We start from the raw sequence: 20,710 nt of genomic DNA, 5'->3' as shown, positions 1-20,710 counted from the left end.
AAATAAAGTAAAATAGCTATTGTTTAAAAAGAAAAAAAAAAGCTATTGTTTAAAGTTCTGTTTTAAAAAGCTCAAAAAATTTAAGAAATCATAAAATCTCATTTCTTTCTTGTTCTTTCCATCAGAAAAGATGATTTTCTTGTATTACGACAAATGTCCTGACTTCTTGAACTACTGTTTGCTAGAATAAAAAATAATCGGGTTATAAATTATGTGAGTCTACTCTTCTAGACTGTGATGTATGTCATTTCATCTTTGAATCCCCATACCTCTAACTGATTGTGGGAAAAATGAAAAAACAAAAATGCAAATATCAATAGGAATAAGAATAATAAAGTATTAAATATCCAAATGTTTTCATTGATATCTTTTAAAAACAAAATATTAGGGCAGCCCGGGTGGCTCAGCGGTTTAGCACCGCTTTCAGCCCAGGACGTGATCCTGGAGACCCGGGATGGAGTCCCACATTGGGTTCCCTGCATGGAGCCTGCTTCTCCCTCCGCCTGTGTCTCTGCTTCTCCCTCTCTCCTGTGTATTCTCATGAATAAATAAATAAAATCTTTAAAATAATAATAATTTTAAAAAGTCTTGGTAAAAAAAAACATTTTGTCCTTCATTCACTCTATTACAAATGATGGGGTTTTTTTCCCCTAGCAGAGAATAACTCTAGCCACAGAACCTTTTTTAATTAAAAAAAAAGTTTTTAATTATTTAAATCTGCTGGTTAACACACAATATTAGTTTCAGGTGTACAACTGGCCACAGAATCTTAATTATCGCTGAATATTAATAACCAAAAGAAAACACATTGAAACAGAATTATCACTATTATAAATATCTGATTTAGATGGCAACTATACTATACTTGAGGATCTAATGCATACATGCCTTAGTGACACATAACATTGATTTAATGGGTAATGCTGGTATATGCTGCACTAGGAAAACATGCTCAATATTTTCTTATATTGGGGGCACCTGGATGGCTCAGTCAGTTAAGCATCTGCCTTTGGGTAGGGTTGTGATCCCAGGGTCTTGGGATCGAGTCCCACAACTGGCTCCTTGCTCTATGGGGAATCAGCTTCTTCCTCTCTCTCTGCTCCAACCCCCTGCTCATGTGTTCACTCCCTTTTTCTCTCTGTGGAATAAAATCTTTTAAAAATATTTTTTCTTATACTGAATGAGTGAAACAACCATTATGCCATGGTTTTATAGCCTTTAATTGAATGGCATATAAATATTATTTATTCATTCTGATTGAAGAGAGGTACAAGGCAGACCCTAAGATTCAACTAATATTTATAAACTTGTGTGCATGTACCTGCTATGCTAGTACGGCAATGCAAGTGATGGTTTTCTGCCTATCAGATTGGTAGTAAATGCCTCTGCTACATCCCACCTCATTGCTATAACAACAGAAAGGGGGAAAATTCACCTTTCTCTGTTGGAGCCGAAGTATAAAGGAAAAAATGTGATATCTCAATGTGATAGAGGGTTGGGGAAGGTACAAGTTGAAGAGATGTGAAAACTGATAGTCTTGTTTCCTACATGCTGGGACTAGATCAGCAAGAGGGAGTCTGGAGCACAACATGTCTAATAGAACATACTTCTATTAGTATTGGACAGTAGGAGTTTCACAGGTACTCATAACCAGCCAGGTGTCCCCAATCCTCTGTGTTTGGAATCCTTTCTACTCCTACCACATCAGACATAATCACTTCTCTTTCTGCTTTTGAACTTCTCCCATTTCCATCTGCTTGTATATTTGTGTAAATCCTACTATCTTAAATAAAGCCTCCCTCAACTCCTATTTCTCTCTAGCCACCACCTTCTACCTCTCTTTCCTTCACAATACAACTTCTGAAAAAAATCTTCCTTGTTCTTCACTTGTCTATTTCTTATTCATCTACTCACTGTAGTTTAGCTTCTCCCACTCAGACCCTCAACTCTCACAAAGGTAACAAATAATCTTGCTGCTAAACCCAATAGGTAGTTCTCAGTCTTAGGTTTACTGGACCTTCTTTCCAATATTTGTACTGATAACCACCCTCTCCTTTTTGAGAAACTCCTTCCTTGGTCTGTGCTACCGCCATCTCCCAGTTTTCTACCTCCTCTCTCATCTATGTTCTCATAGAGCTCCTCATATCTAGTCATCTCTCAAAAATATGTCATGCTTAGGGCCCTGTCTGAAATAGATTCTTTTACTCTACACTAGTGGCCCTTGACCTTAATTTAACAAAATCAAAAACTTTAAGCATAGTGTTCTAGCACTCACATTTTTCAAAAATAGCTTTCAAAATACATAAATGATTTGGGGATACCTATTAACTCTCCTTGAGTCAATTCACCCATTCTTGTGGTTACAATTAGCAATAATATGCTACTGACTCCTTTAACCTAGTTTTTTTGTTTGTTTGAGCTGCAGATATACCCACTTAGATGTCCTATCATCAAAATTTAACACATTTAAACCTCAACTCATCATGTCCCTCTACCTTCAAAAATTGGCTGTATCTTAAATATCCCTTGAGTCTATTTGCTTCTATCCCTACTGCCATGTTCCTAGTTCGATGTAGTTCTCTCATAACTGAATTATTTTTTTTTAATTTTTTAAATTAAAAAAAAAATTTTTTTAATTTTTATTTATTTATGATAGTCACACACACAGAGAGAGAGAGAGAGAGAGAGAGAGAGAGGCAGAGACATAGGCAGAGGGAGAAGCAGGCTCCATGCACCGGGAGCCCGACGTGGGGTTCAATCCTGGGTCTCCAGGATCGCGCCCTGGGCCAAAGGCAGGCACCAAACTGCTGCGCCACCCAGGGATCCCCTCATAACTGAATTATTGAAAGAATATCCAAACTGGCCACCTCCAACCAGGCTACATTTTCCACTACACCAGAGCTTAGATGCTTGTCAAGGATCTGAAAGATTATGTGGGAACTGAGAGAGGGGAAACTGCAAAACTGAAATTAATAAATGTCTAAAGTATAAAGTGGACTACTCAACTGCAATCCAACTCTTTTGTTTTAAATTATATATAATGTAAGATGAGGGTGCAACATAATGCTTCACAGAATGTGGGGAATCCCTAGAGCCGAGGAAGTTCTTGTCTTCCTCCCAAGTCTGGGCTACAGGTCCTAGATGTATGTCCCTATACCTCTTTGATCCTCTGTTACGTGGTAGAGACAGCCAGATATCCTCCAATATCCAATCTCTTTCTTTCTTTCTTAACAAAACAACACCCAAATTCTTGTAGGTCACATGATTATCTGGCATGAAGTTTGTATCTCTCAGCTCTTCTTGTAGCCATTGTGCCATTAGGATGCACAAAGTAACTCTAAAATTTCCAGGAGATATCAATAAAGAGAGAGAATGCATCTTTCTCCTTTCCCCTTTCCTGTTAGCTAGAATGTAGGTATGGTGACTAGAACTTGATCACCCACTTTGAACCGTGAGGTAGAATAAAAAATATATAATAAGCCTGCATCCCTACAAACCAAGTGACAACCATACCAGGCTTTACATATGGAAATAAAATTCCATCTTGTTGAAGCCACCACTATTTTAAAGCTTCTATTTATCACATGCAAATAAGTTTAGTCTCAATTTATATACTCAGAAAGGACATTTAGCACAGGGAGTAATAGTTTGGTAACTTGCTCATTTCCTCCAATAGATTTAGTTCTACAAGTCAGGGAACAGAGCCCCACATCAGGTGGAGGAGGGGGATGAGTGAACAAAATTGGTGAAGGGGGTCACAAGGTACAAACTTCCATCTATAAAATAAATAAGTCCTGGGAATGTAATGTACAGCATGGTGACTATAGTTAATGCTTCTTACACTGTATACTTCAAAGTTACTAAACAGTAGATCTTCTAAGTTCTGAAGACAAGGAAAAAAATGTTTAACTCTGTGGACTAAAAGATGTTAACTACACTTCTGAGGTGGTCATTTGACTATACACACACACACACACACACACACACACACACACACACACACGTGTGTATTAATATACACACATAGGGCAATCCCGGTGGCGCAGCAGTTTAGCGCCACCTTCAGCCTGAGGTGTGATCCTGGAGACCCGGGATTGAGTCCCACGTCGGGCTCCCTGCATGGATCCTGCTTCTCCCTCTGCCTGTGTCTCTGCCTCTCTCTCTCTCTCTTTCTCTCTCTCATTCTGAATAAATAATCTTTAAAAAAATAATAATAATATTATACACACATATATCTCAAAGTATTTTATATACCTAAACTAATGCAATATTGTATGTCAATCATATCTCAATGAAAAAAATACAGATAGCAATGTATAACACAGAACCAAGCAATACAGTACGATATTACCTGTGCACCAAGATCCTTCATGTAGGGCCCCAGTTCACTGAATAGATCATATCCTTGATGGAAGAAGGCCAAATGGGCATACATAAAAGATAACATCTAATAAGAGAAAAAAAAGTTTAGCATTTTAAAATCAATTATTAGATATTCTGAAATTTTATAAAAATCTTACCTGTTTAAAAATTCCATCAGAGTCCAAAATGTCAAAACTACTTAAAATTAAAAATGAGTCATTTTTCTTAAAAGAGTATTTCAGAAGTATTTGTGAAGTGAGAATAAATTATATTTAAAAGAAATCTCCAAGTGGTTTATCATTTTTAAGATGCCCCAAGTTTTAGTTGTTTAGATTATATCCAGATGATCAAAATTCATATGGTAATAACCAAAAGAATCAAGTTCTTCATACTTTCACCATTTTCCCAGGTACAATATAAAATATCTATATGCCTTTCAACCAAACTCACTGGCAAAACTTTAAGTTGCAAATAAAATATTAGAAGATAAGAAGGGGAAATATGAAGTTCTCAAAATAAAGCAATCATACTTTATATAACTATTAGGATCACCAAACACAACCCAAAGTAGAAAAATGTTCATTTTCTTTCTCAAGATACTGAAATGAGTCAACAGACTTTGCCAATATGGAGGTTTCTGTATATTCATTCCCAGTGTCCAAAAATGTTGCTAATAGGTTAAGATTTTTTCCAGGTTTCCCTACATTTTACCTATTTGTGAGAGAAAAATCACCCTTATTTTTATTTGTTGTTTTTACATGGTTACAAATCTAATTCAATCACAATAGTGAAAGAATCTTCCAAACATCCATGTTTATTTTTAGCAAGATGAGGCATCTGTTTTAGCATATTCAATCAATCTGTGAACTATATCCAGCTCTATCATCTGTTTTTGGATGACTATGAGCTAACAGTAGTTTTTACACATTTAAATGGTTGAAAGACAATGAAAAGAAGACATGGAATTCATGACATGTGACAATTGTATGAAATTCAAATTTCCATGTCCGTAAGAAAAATCCTTATTAAAACACAGTCATGCTATTCATTTACCTGTCTTCTACGACTGCTTTCTCATTACAACATTACAACACAGTTAAGTAATTACAACACGGACACCACCATCTGCAAACCTAACATATTTACTTCCTGGACCTTCACAAAAAACGGCTGCCTACCCCCAGTAAATTCATGTGATAGAATTCTACATGGCCAGCAGAGTCAGCATTAAATAAAGGATATTTAATGACACATGGTGATTTTGTACAAAAGAAGTTAAAAACATATGAAGCAATGATTTCCATTTTGTTTAAAGAAATTAAATGCAATTTTAAAGCACACATATACACATTTACATACATACATGCACACAGAAAGAAATGAAAAAGGATGAGGATATATGCCAAGATATTAACAGTGGTTCTCCCCTGGTAGTAAGACTCATAAGTATTTTAATTTTTTTTCTTAGTGCATTTTACTTTCCAACATTCTACAATTAACATACATTACTCTCAATCTGGAAAAGGAAGTGCAGGTAAAGAGCGTTACCTGATAAGTAATAACATACATATAGAATTTAGGGAAATGCTAGGTGGGGACAAAAACCAAAAGCAATTTAGGTATACCCTCCCAGGGAAAAAAACAAAACACTTCAGTGAACATAGAGGAAAAATTATCTCTAAGGTTCTCAAAATATGAAAGAGTGCAGTGCCATACCACTACCATCCCCTGCCCACTTGTTGGGTTTAAAATTAAAAAAAAAAAAAAAAAAAAGGGTTAAAAAGAAAAAAAAAGGTCAAATAAAAAAATGGGCATACAGGATCAGGGAAAAACATTCTCACATTTTATACCATTTATTTTCAAATGGCATTCTAAAGAACAAACCAAAAGGTTGATACATCATCAATAACCCTGAGGAAAATTCTCCCAATGATACAATTTATGTATGCCTTCAATCTCAAATATTTAAATGTCAATATTAAGGCACTCACAGTGTGCTAATAGAGGAGATAAACATAAATACCTCTAACATGAAGTAAACAAAAAAGTGGTTAAGTGACATAAGAAGTATACAAAGATCTGTAAGATTAATTATGAACCTGGAATAAATACATGTACATATAGATACACACACATGATGCTGTTTTAAACACTTACATAGGTACACTTAGATCATATTAAAATATTGAAAACGTCATTTCAATAAATATCTTACTGATTTTAGGATTTCTGATCTCCTTTTTGATTGAAGGACATTAATCTGAGGGAAAATACAATTAGTTAATCACTCATGCATTATTTTAAAAACTAATCTATATTGTAATATTGTAAACTTTGCTTACTGATAGTTTGATACTTTTCCAGAAAAGTAAATAAAAACAAAATTCAGGTGTTTCACCCTTTGACCCACGTTTTGCAAAAACAGTTAAACATACCAAGGAAACTCTCATCTGTTTTCAGACCAAAGAAAAACTGGCCATGTGTAAGTCATAAATACTGTAGTGATAAAACTATCACTTTGATAAAAATTTGAATTTCTTAGAATTTCTTCTTTCCCCATTCTCCTTACCTAATTGCTCATCTAGACCCTTCAAAATATATCCTTACTGCAAATTCTCAATACTTTTCTCAATACTTTTCTCAATACTTTTACCACGACCAACCACCATCTCATCCTTTCTAGATTGTTACAATAGCCTACTCACTAGTCTCTCTATACTCTTGACTTTCTACAATCCATTCTCCACACAGCAAACAGTGATCTTTTCAAAGTATAAATAAGATTATGCTATATCCAACTTAAAACCTTCCAACTTCCTCCTGTAGCCCGCATGACCCTTTGTGATGATCACCTCTGTAACCCAGTTTTCTACTACTTTCCCCTTTCTATGTTACAACCACAATCCAAAACTACTCCTACCTCAACACCTGCAAACTAGTTGTTCTGTCTTCATGTCATGATTGTCCGTCCAGATAGGCACAAGGCTACCTCTTACCAATCAGGCCCCAGTGAAATACTATCTCCTCAGAAAGGTCTGAGGAGGCCCTATGTATTCTTTAGTACAACAACCCTATAGCATTCATAACTACCTTATATTTTCTTATTTACTTATGTCTTTCCACAGCTAAAGTGTGAGCTCCGTAAGATCACGGTCTTACTTTATCCCCAGCTGCATTCCTCAAGTGGTACATAGTGAGGACTCAATATTTGTTAACCAAATTAATAGACATTAAATAATATTTTAATTAGACTAAACTTACTGAAAGACCAGTAAATTATAAAAGTTGCCTTTGTGGCATATCTCTCCCAACTCTAGAAATTCCTAGCAAATATTTTATTTTTGTCTCATAGATCAACTTAATGAAATTAAATGTTTATGCAAAAAAAGCCATTCATTTTTTGCTAATATTGTCCAAAGATTACAGAGTATTTTCCTTTTCGATATGTTCTTCCCATTGAATATTCGGCCTGTTGTTTTATAAGATAATTTAAAGCACTGATCAGAAAACTAAAAACATACCAAGAAAAAGCCAAATAACTATGCCTAAGTAAATACTAACTTCCTTTGTATGTCTGTTTCAAGGCCTATTCGGTTTTGAGAACTAAAATATTAACTTTCAAATGCTCTAAGTAAAAGTAGAGGCTGCGGATAACCTATTATTCAAACAACAGTCTGAACAGACACAAGAGTTCTCATCAGAAAAATCAAACAAGATAATGGTTCTGGGGGACGTGAAGGTCCTAACTTAAAACTGGTGGATGGACATCAGAGGAAATGGATTTATTTTTCAACCACTGGACTAAGAGAAGGGATATAACCTATAGAAAAGACATATAGATAAATAATTACAATAAATGTGATTGCTTTAATAACAATGTGTGTGATAATGTTATGACAAAACAGAGGAAGCAGAAGCAAGAATGATTCACTTTGCCCAGAGAAACTTGTGTAACTGACCACAGAACAGAAGAAATTGGTAAGAGGGCAGGAAACAATACAGACTGGTGTTAGTGCTGCAGCAGGGGTAAGAAAGAGCAGACTTAAGAGTACACAGAACTTTTTTTTTTTTAGGAGGGCGGGAGAGTGCACCAGCAGGCAGTGGGGGTGTGGAGCACAGAGAGAATCCCAAGCAAACACCATACCCAGGGCAGAGCCTGACTCAGGGCTCCACCTCATGACCCTGTGATCATGACCCGAGCTGAAATCAAGAGTCAGATGCTCAACCAACTGAGCCACTCAGGTGCCCCAGTACACAGAACTTTTTAAGGCAGTTCTGATTGTTGGATACAGCAGCTGAGAATGAGATTATCTGATGCAATTCTCTATGTGGATTTCCAGGATACAGTGAGAGGGTGTCACCATTCAGTTAGGGAAAGGCAGAAAGAAGCCATTTGGAAGAAGACAATTTTCAGTTGTGGATACAAAAAGAGAGATGTCTGAGAAAAATAGATTCTCTCATCTATACATGACAGTCATTCAAGCTAAGGACATGAGACTGTCAGGGAATTCAAGAGATCAGAAAAAGAATAAGACCAAAGAGGAAACACTGAAAAAGCGGTTGGGAAGTTGGACAAAGGAGAGAAGCCCAACGTGGAAACTGAAAAGAAACAAAAGTTAATAAAAGATAAGAAAATAGAAGCTTAATACAAGTTAATGCAACCTAAAACTGGTTTGAGATAAAATTAGAACCAAAGGTAGACACATGTATACACATATATATGTGCATACACAGATACACAGACAAGTGAAAAACCTTCATAAAAGATGATGGCCTAATTTTAAACTCAAAGAAACAGCATTATTCTTTTCAGTAAAATAATTCAAAAGTAATGACATGTTTAGTTAAGTATTTTTGGAAAACATATAATAAATATACCTGAAGTACGTAGTCGAGGGCTATATGTCGAAAACATTTTCTTGTTGCTGTCAGAATGTTCGTGGCCTCTTCAACTTCGTGCTGTTTGTTTCTTTGTACTTGAGCATTTTTTACTAATGCATTTTCCTTTTCCTCACTGACTTTTTCAAATTGCTTCTTGGCATCTTTGAATTTTCGAAGATCTCTAAAAAATGAAAATAATAAAACTTCCATAAATCCTACTATGGCTGAGCTACAAACCATACTTTAAGAAATATCATTTTTTGTTGTTGTTGAGGGAAATTATTGGGCTTAAGGGCATGAATATATTCTTAAAACACACATATAATCTTTGGTCAAAGAACTGTAAACACATAAAGGGTAATGGTTTCCATTTCAGTATTCTGAAAATCTGAAATCCTTACTTCATTAGTCATCTTCGTTAACCCTTTGTAAGAAGCCATAAATTTTCATGTATACACTCTAGAAGGAGATTCTGAATGTTAGTCTATTATTTGGAAAGAATCTCTGACACATCACTAACAGGACAACAAATTCTAACCTACTAAACAGCAGTGTGTTATGTTCATGAGATATGCCTTTTTTTTTTTATAGCTTAGAACATCTGTAATTTATCATGAATACTGCATCATAAGCAACTTTATCTGTAGTTTTATATATTCCTCAGTCAGGAATTAAAAGAGAAAAACTGAATTATCAATGTGGGAAAGGAAAACGTTTCTCTCTGGAAAGTTCAGATGTTTTTATTTCTAGTTTAATTTTATTTCTCGTAATAAGATGGGATGAATGTGACACAAAAGGCTCACATGTTGCAAAAAGCATGCACTTTCATGATTCATTCTCAAACATTCTATTATCTTCTCTTCAAAGAAAATATCATATTGAGACAATGGAAAACTTAGCCTCCACTATAATAAATAGTATTTTCAACCACTTTTGGAGTCTGCTTTGATTTTGAAAGGTCATTAATTTATTTTATTTTTTAATCTATAACAATCGTAGTTATGTATCCTAAATACAAATTTCACAGTAAAAACGATTCCCTGAAAGGCACAAAATCTGATTCCCTTACACAGTAATTCAGGAAGAAATGCAATATACACTTCACAAACCAAAAATTCAAACAAAAACTCCAATATTTTCAATAAATCATAACCCATAAAATTCCTCTCAAAAGATACCAACTCCCAGATGTGATCATTAACTGGTTGCTTTTGTCTTCACTGCAATTGACTTACTCTTTAACAAAGTTCTGAAGCTGTGCTTTAATTGATCTCTGAGTTTGATCAAATAGGATCTAAAAGATAAAATGTAACATAAAACAATCAGAAAAGTAAACAAAAAATAATTCTCATGCAGGTTGATAAATAACACATCCTTCCACCAGTACCCCAATTCTAATAACACTTAAATTTCTTATTGAAAACTACATAAAAATAAGCATTTCAAAAAAGAAACTGAAACTGATGTTCAAGCCAATTCCATCTGGCTAAAAAATAATTTTATTTCTAATTACAGGGAAAATCAAACCTGCATTACCATTTAAATAGAATGTTCAAACAACAGAGCAATTATTTTCTCGATTTTAATTCAAGCCTTGAAAAACAACCTGAAAGAGTAATACAAATTCTACTTCATTTACTACAGAAATTTCTTTACTTTAACATATCAAAACACATCAATTAAAAACTACTCCAGAACCGCCTTATATCTTAGTTAGAGGTTACTCATTTGGGAAGACCTAGGGATTTAAATATTTTATATTCTTAATTCGAGTAAACGTGATATAGTCCTTTAGTTTCCATGACTGCTAAGACTGGAAAACAAGAATACAATTTTATTCTTCGTGACAATATTTTGCCCCAATTAAATAATTCCACATATTAAACTCCAGGAGCTCCATGTGTAGGAAATTTCACTGGGCTTGTCATGGAAATTCTGACTATTTTCATAATTTACAGATACTCTTCAGAGTTTGAAACAGATGTCAGATGAACAGACAAAAATCAATATTCAAAACAAAAAGAAACTCCTATGTTCTCATTAAAAACAGTACCAATATCGTTGTCTCTGAAATCTTGCTACTAGCAAAGTGTCATGTTCTTGCCTAGATACCAACACCACACACACACACACACCACCTGAATTGAGTATTACAGGATTCAAAAATCTGACAATTTACTTCCAGAGAGGAAAAAAAAAATGTTTTTTTGTAATATGTTAAACCCAAAGTTTTAAATCTAAATTAGCAGAAGGAAATAATAAAGAAGACTGGGGGCAGCCTGAGTGGCTCAGCGGTTTAGCTTTTAGCGCCGCCTTCAGCCCAGGGCCTGACCCTGGAGACCCAGGATGGAGTCCCACGTCGGGCTCCCTGTATGGAGCCTGCTTCTCCCTCTGCCTGTGTCTCTGCCTCTCTCTCTCTCTCTCTCTCTCAATCTCTGTCTCTCACGAATAAATAAATCTTAAAAAAAAAAAAAAAAAAGAAGAAAAGAAAGAAGACTGGAAGTCAGCTAAACAGAAAACAAAATCAGTAACCAAAATTCAACAAAACCATAAGCTAGTTCTTTCAAAAGATCTTTAAAGTCGATAAACCTACCGTCAAAGCAACCAAGGAAAACTTTTAAAACACAAACTTCAAGCTCAGTCAGTTAAGTGTCTAACTCTTGATTTTGGCTCAGGTCATGATCTCAGGGTTGTGAGATCCCCAGCTCCATGCTGGGTATGGAGCCTCTAGAGATTCTCTCCCTCCTTCTCCATCTGTCCCTCCCCAAAACACTAAAACAACAACAACAACAACAAAAACACTTCAAATACCAAGAAGTAGAGAGATAACAACACATATATTCTACAAATATTAAAAAGGATAATCAAAGGAATTGAAGAATAATTTTTTTTTAATTTTTTTAAATTTTTATTTATTTATGATAGTCACAGAGAGATAGAGAGAGAGGCAGAGACACAGGCAGAGGGAGAAGCAGGCTCCATGCGCCGGGAGCCCGATGTGGGATTCGATCCCGGGTCTCCAGGATCGCGCCCTGGGCCAAAGGCAGGCGCCAAACCGCTGTGCCACCCAGGGATCCCTGAAGAATAATTTTAATGCCTATAAATTCAACCAACGAGATGGGTTAATTCTTTGAAAAACAAACACTACCAAAGCTCACTCAGTAAGAAATCAATAACCTAAACAGAATTAAAGAAATAGAATCTATAGTTAAAAACCCCCCATATCTGGGATGCCTGGGTGGCAGGGATGCCTGGGTGGCTCAGCCACTGGGTGTCTGCCTTTGGCTCAGGGCATGACCCCAGGATCCTGGGATTGAATCCCACATCTGGCTCCTTGCATGGAGCCTGCTCCTCCCTCTGCCTATGTCTCTGTCTCTCTCTCTCTGTGTCTCTCATGAATAAAGAAAGTCTTAAAAAAAAAAAAAACTCCCATATCCTATAAAATTAAAGCTACACTTACATAAAGCCTAGCAAACCCACTTGTAGGTACTTGCCCCAGAAGAAAAACTTAGGTTTACACCAAAATCAGTATGCAAATATTTATAGCACTTCCGTTCCTAATTGCCAAAAACTGGAAACAATCCAAATGTCCTTGAAGAAATAGACTATGGTACATCCATCATGGAATACTGCTCAGCAATAAAAAGGAACAACCGTTTTATTTATTATTATTATTATTAATACATACAACAACATAGATGAATCTCAATGGATTTAACTAACTAAAACAAGTCATCTTCAAAAGGCTACAATACAAGCCATATGATTCCATCTATATGACACTTGGGAAACGATAAAACTATACAGATGAAGAATGAATCAGTAATTTCTAGTGGTCAAGGAGTGTAGAAGGAAGAGTACTAACAAAGGAGTAACATAAGGGTATTTTTAGGGTTGCTGAAACTGTCATGCATATAGATAGTGATATAGAGATCCAATCGTATGAGTCTGTCAAAATTCATAAAGCTAATTTATATTATTTATCGTAGAATTAGGATAAAAAAATCCTAAAATTTGTATGGAACCACAAAAGACCTCAAAGACCCAAAGTAATCTTGCAAAAGAAGAACAAAATTGGAGGCATCACAATCCCTAGATTTCAAACTACACTACAAAATATCAACATAGTATGGTACTAGCACAAAAACAAACACAGATATCAGTGGAACAGAACAAAGAGCCCAGAAATAAACTCCTACTCAACTAATCTACAACAAAGGAAGCAGAATGTACAGCAAGGACAACAGTCTCTTCAACACATCCTGTTGGGAAAACGGACAGCCACGTGCAAAAGAAGGAAACTGGACCACTTTCTTACACCACACACAAAAATAAACTCAAAGTAGATTAAAGACCTAAATGAGACGCCCGAAACCATAAATATCCAAAAAATACATAGACAGTAAACTCTTGGATATTGGCCTTATCAATATTTTTCTCAATTTCTCTCTCCAGGAAAGGGAAACAAAAGAAAAATAAACAACTGGGACTATATATATCAAACTAAAAAGCTTTCGAACAGTAAAGGAAACCATCAATTTAAAAAAATGGCAATATACTGAATGGGAAAAGAAATTTGCAAATGATATATCTGATAAGGGGTTAATACTCAAAATACATGAAGAACTCCTACACAAGGGAGCCTGGGTGGCTCAGTCAAGCATCTGCCTTCAACTCAGGTCATGATCTCTGGGTTCTGGGATCAAGCCCCGTATTGGACTCCCCAGCAATAGGGAGTCTGCTTGTCCCTTTCATTCTCCCTCTGTGATCTCTGTTGCTCTCACTTTCGCTCAAATAAATAAATAAAATCTTAAAAAAAAAAAAAAAAGAACTCATACACAAAACAATCTGGTTTAAAAATTGGCAGAGAGCCTAGGTAGACATTCTTCCAAAGAATACACACAAATGGCCAACAAACACATGAAAAGAAGCTCAACATCATTCATCATCAGGGAAATACAAATCAAAACCACAACGAGCTCTCACGTCACACAAGTCAGAATGGCTAGTACCAAAAAGACAAGAAGAAGTGTTGGTGAGGATATGGAGGTAAGGGAGCCCTCAATACCCCGCATGAACACAGATGCAAAATATCTTTATAACAATGATATATAACAACAACAACATATAAAAAGGACAACATATCATAACTAATTGGGATTTATTCTGGAAATGCAAGATTGATTTAACTAAATTCATAAATTAATGACTATAATTTACCCTGCTAACAAATTCAAACAAAGAAACTATATGACTATCTCAACAGAGACAAAAAAGTATTTGACAAAATCCAACATCCGTTCCTGAAAAAAAAAAATTCTCAGGAATCCAAGAATAGAAGGGAACTTCCTTAAACTAATAAAAGGCGCATATGAGAAACCTAACATATTTAGTGGTGAAAGGCTTCTTATCAGCAATGATCAAGAATAAGGCAAGAATGTCATTATTTCTATTCAACATTGTACTAGGAATCCTAGCAGTGCAATCCAGCAAGAAAATTGATAATACTAAAAAGGAAGAATACAAAACTCTTTATCCACAGATGATATGATTTGCTACAGATACTACTACGAAATTTACAGAAAACTCTACTGGAACTAGTACAGTCTAGCAGACTGGTGGTATTTAGCAAGGCCTCAGGAAAAAAGTCAATATACATAAATCAGTGCTATGTCTATATACCAGTAACAACTAATTAGAGGGATCCCTGGGTGGCGCAGCGGTTTAGCGCCTGCCTTTGGCCCAGGGCGTGATCCTGGAGACCCGGGATCGAATCCCACGTCAGGCTCCCGGTGCTTGGAGCCTGCTTCTCCCTCTGTCTATGTCTCTGCCTCTCTCTCTCTCTCTATCTCTCTCTCTCTGTGTGTAACTATCATAAATAAATAAATAAATAAATAAATAAATAAATAAATAAATAAATAAATAAATAAAACTAATTAGAAACTGAACTTTAAAAAATATCATTTACAATAGCATCAAAAAATAGGAAATGCTTAGGGATACATTTGACAAAAGATACGTAAGACTTCTACAGTTAGGACTACAAAACATTACCAAGAGAAATTAAAGAAAACTTAAATGCAGAGATATACTGTGTTCATGGTTTCAAGACTCAGTATTAATATGATGTCAGTTTTCACCATATTGATCTATACATCCAATGCAATATCCCTCTAAATCCCAGTAAGATTTTCTCTAGAAGGTGAAAATCTGATTCTAAAATTTATACCAAAATGTAAAAAACCTTCCAGGTGTTCTATAGCCCAGCCAATTTTGAAAAGAAGGAACAAAGCTGGAATACCTAACACTACCTGACTTTAGGACTCATACCATGAAAGCTACGGTAATCGAGGCTATTGTAGTATTAGAACAAACAGGCAAAAAGATAAGTGAAACAAAATAGAACCCAAAAATGACCCACACGCCTTTTTTTAGACAAAAGGTACCAACACTGTGGTGCTGGTGGTATACTGATGAGCATAGCTGCCTTCGAAAGGTGCCAATATGGGAAAGATAATTTTTTGAGCAAATGATGTTAGAACAAACAACAGACAAGCCATATGCTGAAAAAAAAAATAAAACTTGACCTTTCCACCATGCAACATACAGGAAAATTTACTCAGAATGGATCACAAATCTAAACACAGAATAAACTAGGCAAACATTTCTTGGTGGAACACAAAAAGAAAACTATAAAAGAAAATGATAAATTGACAATCAAAATTTAAAATATTGCTCTTTAAAAGATACTGTTATAAAAGTGAAAAAGACAAGCCAAAACCTGGGAGAAAGTATCTGCAAAACATTTATTCAAAAGACACATCTGGAATATAGAAAGAACTCTTACAACTAAATAGTAAGATTTTAAATATCCAAAAAATTTTAGTAAGCAACATATCTGACATTTCACCAAAGATATGTTGATGGAAAATAAACACAAAAAAAGATGTTCAGTAGGCCATCTGCGTGGCTCAAAGGTCTGCCTTGGGCTAGGGTCATGATCCCGGAGAGGCCAGAATTCAGGGATGGAGCCCCCACCTGACCCTACCTACTCAGCAGGGAGTCTGCTTCTCCCTCTCCCTCTGCCCCCACCAACTCATTTACTCTCTCTACTTTCTCTCTCTAATAAATAAATAATTTTTTTAAAAAATGCTCAGCATCATTAGTCATTAGGAAAATTAAATTAAAACTATGATCAATTTTTATTTTTTTATTACTTTTTAAAGATTTTATTTATTCATTCATGAGAGACACAGAAACAGAGGCAGAGACACAGGCAGAGGGAGAAGCAGGCTCCCTGCAGAGAGCCCGATGTGGACTCGATCCCAGAACCCCAGGATCACGCCCTGAGCTGAAGGCAGACGTTCAACCACTGAGCCACCCAAGTGTCCCACTACAATAAATCTTTTTAAAGTGACCATACCAAGAGTTGTTGATCATCTGAAGCAAGTAGAACTCTCATACCTGGCTGCTATAAAATATATAACCAACTTTGGAAAACAATTTCCAAATCTGGGGAGGTTTTCTTTAATTTCTTTGAAGAAGTTAAAATTTTTTAGAACTTTAACACAGGAAACAATATTAACATTATTACTATAAACAACAATAATAAGTTTTTTTCTTCCCTTAATTTTTCTTAGCAATGTTTTTTTCTTTGTATCGTCTTCACTATACAAATTTTTTAAAAAGTTAAACATAATCCTACCTTATGAATTAGCCATTCTACTCCTAGCTATTTACACAGAAGAAATAAATGCATGTATCTATATAAACTTTACATATATTTTTATAAGCAGCCTTATTTTGTAATAGTCAAAACCCAGAAACAACTCATATGTTCATTGTGGTGGCTTTAAAATAATGTCCAGAGATTTTTTAACACTCTTCCCCCCTTCAGAAGTAGAGTCTGATGCTTTCACCTTTGAGAATAGGCTGGTCATATAGTGTCTTACTTCTACCAAATGGTAATATGGAGGAAGTGACAATGTGTGGCTTCTAAGACTAAGTCATGAAAAGTATTGCAGCTCTCTCTTTGCCCTTGCTCTTGGGTCACTTGATAAGGAGTAAGCACATTGCAGGTAGCAGGGACACTCAGGCAGCCCAGGGAGGAGGCTCCTTGGGAGGAACTGAGGCCTGCCTGAATCCAAGAGCCATGTGCATGGCCCTATTTGGAATTGGATCCTCCAGCCCCAGTAAAGTTTTCAACTGACTGGGGCCCAGCCAACACCCTAACAGCAAGTCAGAGCAACCCAGCTATGTCTCTCTAAAAACTCCTGGCCCAGAAACCATGATGATAAATGTTTACTGTTTTAAACCACTAAATTTTGGGGTAATCCACTATATAGCAATAGATAATTAATATATCCATCAACAGGCAAATGAAAATTATGATATATCCATACAATGTAAAAACTATTAAGCAATAAAACAGAATGGATTAATGATTAACATAACGCTATTGACTCAAAATACGATTCCATTTCTGTACATTTAAGTATAGAAAATCCAAATTAATCATAATGATAGAAAGCAGATCAGCGAATGACTAGAAATGAGAATCACAAAGTGGCAAAGGAAAACTTTTGAGATATGACTGTTCATTCAGGTGACATGGAGGTTTATATATGTCAACACTTACAAAATTGTACACTTTAACACGCTGTTTATATAAATTATTCCTCAATAACGCTGTCTAAAAAATTAATGTATTCCAGAGAGAAAAAACACAATGTTTTCCTGTGTAGCACTGTCATTGTTTTACAACCATAGAAACATTACCATCTACATCCTTGAAGACACAGCATTACCTAAATTTCATAAACATTTGAAAAGGATAAAAAGTATTTTAGGAATCTGCCAATTATCTAGGCAACATATCTTCAACACCTCTATTACAGTGAAAAGTACATTGTTAATGCAAAAGCACCTGAGTAAAGAGCTGTCTCCTACTGGCCAGTGGCATGCCACCTGGTCACCTACCAGCTAACTACTGCATCTTCCTGGGGAGAACTTCTCCACAGGGCTGCCCGTTGGTCCCATTTCCTAGTCACTCATCTGTGCTCTGCCTGAGGCTGAATTCACAGCAGTCCTTTTCATATGCAGAACATAAAAAGCTCTACAGAGAACTAGAGAATGAAATAAAAGTAGCCTTGTGGGTGTTCCTGGAAGCCAGCTACCAAATAAAGTTTGTAAGACTCTTTCCACAAGTTTTCACCTTTTATCTGATTTCCCCATTTCCCTTGTGTTGCCTTCTACTATCTTCACTAGTTGCAGATTCTGATCCAGATCTCATCTAAAGTGCTCAGGACCACCCAAAAACTTTACCTAGGCTTTAGACCAAAAAAAAAATGGTTTTATCCTCAGAATTGAATACATCTCGGGTCTTCTCTTTTGTTTCTATACCACAAAACCTGGAATAGTGTAATAAAGCCACAGTGAGAGATTCGGAGGGTGAGGGAAGCTACCAACACAAAAGCTAAGGTTCAGTTCCATTTCTGGAAATTAACAGTATTATTCCTAGCAACATGTACATAAAACAAATAATCAACAATACATTCTTTAACTTGTTAATTATACAAAGGATCTGACTTTAGTGTACAGATAATGTACAGCCGTTTAAAACCAATGGCTTGGGCAGCCCTGGTGGCTCAGCGGTTTAGCACGGCCTTCAGCCCGGGGCCTGATCCTGGAGACCAGGGACTGAGTCCCACGTCGGGCTCCCTGCAAGGAGCCTACTTCTCCCTCTGCCTGTGTCTCTGCCTCTGTGTGTGTGTGTGTGTGTGTCTCTTATGAATAAATAAATTTTAAAAATCTTTAAAATAAATAAAATAAAATAAAATAAAATAAAATAAAACCAATGGCTTTGGGGCACCTGGATGACTCAGTTGTTTAAATAGCACTCTCGATTTCAGCTCAGGTCCTGATCTCAGGTTGTCAGATCAAGCCCTGCCTCAGGCTCTGAGCTCTGGCAGAGTCCACCAGTCCCTCTCCCTCAGCTCCTTCCCTTTCCCCCTCTCTCAAATAAATAAAATCTTTTTTAAAAAAATGAAAAAGGATCTGACTATAGTGCACAAACAACATATAGCTGTTAAAAACCAATGGCTTTGGGGTGCTTGGGTGGCTCAGTAGGTTAAGCGGCAGACTCTTCATTTCAGTCCAGGTCATGATCTTAGGGTCATGGGATCAAGCTCCACATTAGGTTCTGCACTTAGTGGGGACTCTGCTCGAGGATTCTCTCTCTCTCTCTCCCCCTCTCCCCGTCCCTCACTTGTTCTCTCTCACTCTCTCTCTAAAATAAATAAATAAATCTTTAAAACCAATGGCTTATACTCGCATGTCTGAATCCAGTTAAAGCAACACTATTTCACCTGCTTTCAGGAAAGGATGAAAGCTGAGATGCACTTTACACATGGCAAACAGTATTCTAGGAAGGTTAGTGGAAGAAGACTACACATCCATAGTTGATATTGAAAAGTTTCCAGCTCCTACCACTTAGGTCCCAATGGCTCAAAGTATAAATTTTGTAGTTTAAAGTCTTTGTCATCCATTTAAACATTATTCAGCTACCATAGTACCCTCTTCTATAATTCTACAGGACACAATCATTCCTGTCCTTTCCAAAATCTATAGAAGCTATGGCTGTGGACTCATTGAATTTTTTTAAAGATTTACTTATTTTACTTATTTGAGAGAAAGATCATGAGTGAGTATGATAGAGAGGGAGAGGGAGAGGGTCTCAAGCAGACTCCTAGTTCAATCCTACAACCCTAGCCAAAATCAAGTGTTGGATGTTTAACCCACTGGGCCACCCAGGCACCCCTGGACTCAATCTTTTCATTAATCTCACTAGGATGTAATAAACAGGCCAATAATAAATCAAGAGGACTCTTCTTTGCTATCATCAGAACATGCCCCCATAAGCAAATGATTGTTTATTATTTGTTCCTCTTTTCTACATTCTCTGCCTGTCCTGATCTATCCATTTCTCTAAATTCTTCTTTCTCCCTTCATTCCTCTAAAGCATTGATTCTTCACTAGCTTAAGTATGAAAATCACCTGTAAAGCTAAGAGAAAATACCAAGATCCAAACTTGTTGAAGAAAGAAAGAATCCCTGGGGCACCTGGGTGGCTCAGTCAGTTGGGTATCCCACTCTTGATTTCAACTCAGGTCATGATCTCAAATAGGGAGATGGAACCCCACCTCCAGCTTGACACTGAGTTTGCTTAAGATTCTCTCCCTCTGCCCCTCCCTCCCAATACCATTCCCTACTTAAAAAAAAGGAAAAAAAAAAGGAAAAAAAAAAGCACACACTTCTGTATTTTTAAAGATTTTATTTATTTATTCATGAGAGACACACACACACAGAGAGAGAGAGAGAGAGACAGAGACAGAGACAGACACACAGGCAGAAGCAGGCTCCATGCAGGGAGCCCAATGTGGGACTCAATCCCGGGTCTCCAGGATCAT

The 20,710-nt window shown here is 36.2% G+C and overlaps 1 protein-coding gene across 16 annotated transcripts in view; it reads right to left on the bottom strand.

The window, feature by feature from the left end:
* ACAP2 (ArfGAP with coiled-coil, ankyrin repeat and PH domains 2) overlaps positions 1-20,710 on the bottom strand; it is a 125,903-nt gene that overhangs the window by 43,425 nt on the left and 61,768 nt on the right. For all 16 annotated transcript variants that reach the window (XR_011995230.1, XR_011995235.1, XM_072726484.1 and 13 more), the window contains exons 5-8: positions 10,479-10,537; positions 9,241-9,424; positions 6,578-6,622; positions 4,352-4,447 (exon numbers count right to left, since the gene is read on the bottom strand). Coding sequence is in view for 14 of the 16 variants with exons in the window: in XM_072726484.1 (XP_072582585.1) it covers positions 4,352-4,447; positions 6,578-6,622; positions 9,241-9,424; positions 10,479-10,537 (384 nt within the window). In the remaining 2 variants the exon portion in view is untranslated. The remainder of the gene's footprint in view (positions 1-4,351; positions 4,448-6,577; positions 6,623-9,240; positions 9,425-10,478; positions 10,538-20,710) is intronic.

Source organism: Vulpes vulpes, chromosome 1 (assembly GCF_048418805.1).
Source record: "Vulpes vulpes isolate BD-2025 chromosome 1, VulVul3, whole genome shotgun sequence".
NCBI lineage: Eukaryota > Metazoa > Chordata > Mammalia > Carnivora > Canidae > Vulpes > Vulpes vulpes.
The sequence above is the reverse complement of the archived record's forward strand: the minus strand, read 5'-3'. Positions and strand labels throughout refer to the sequence as shown.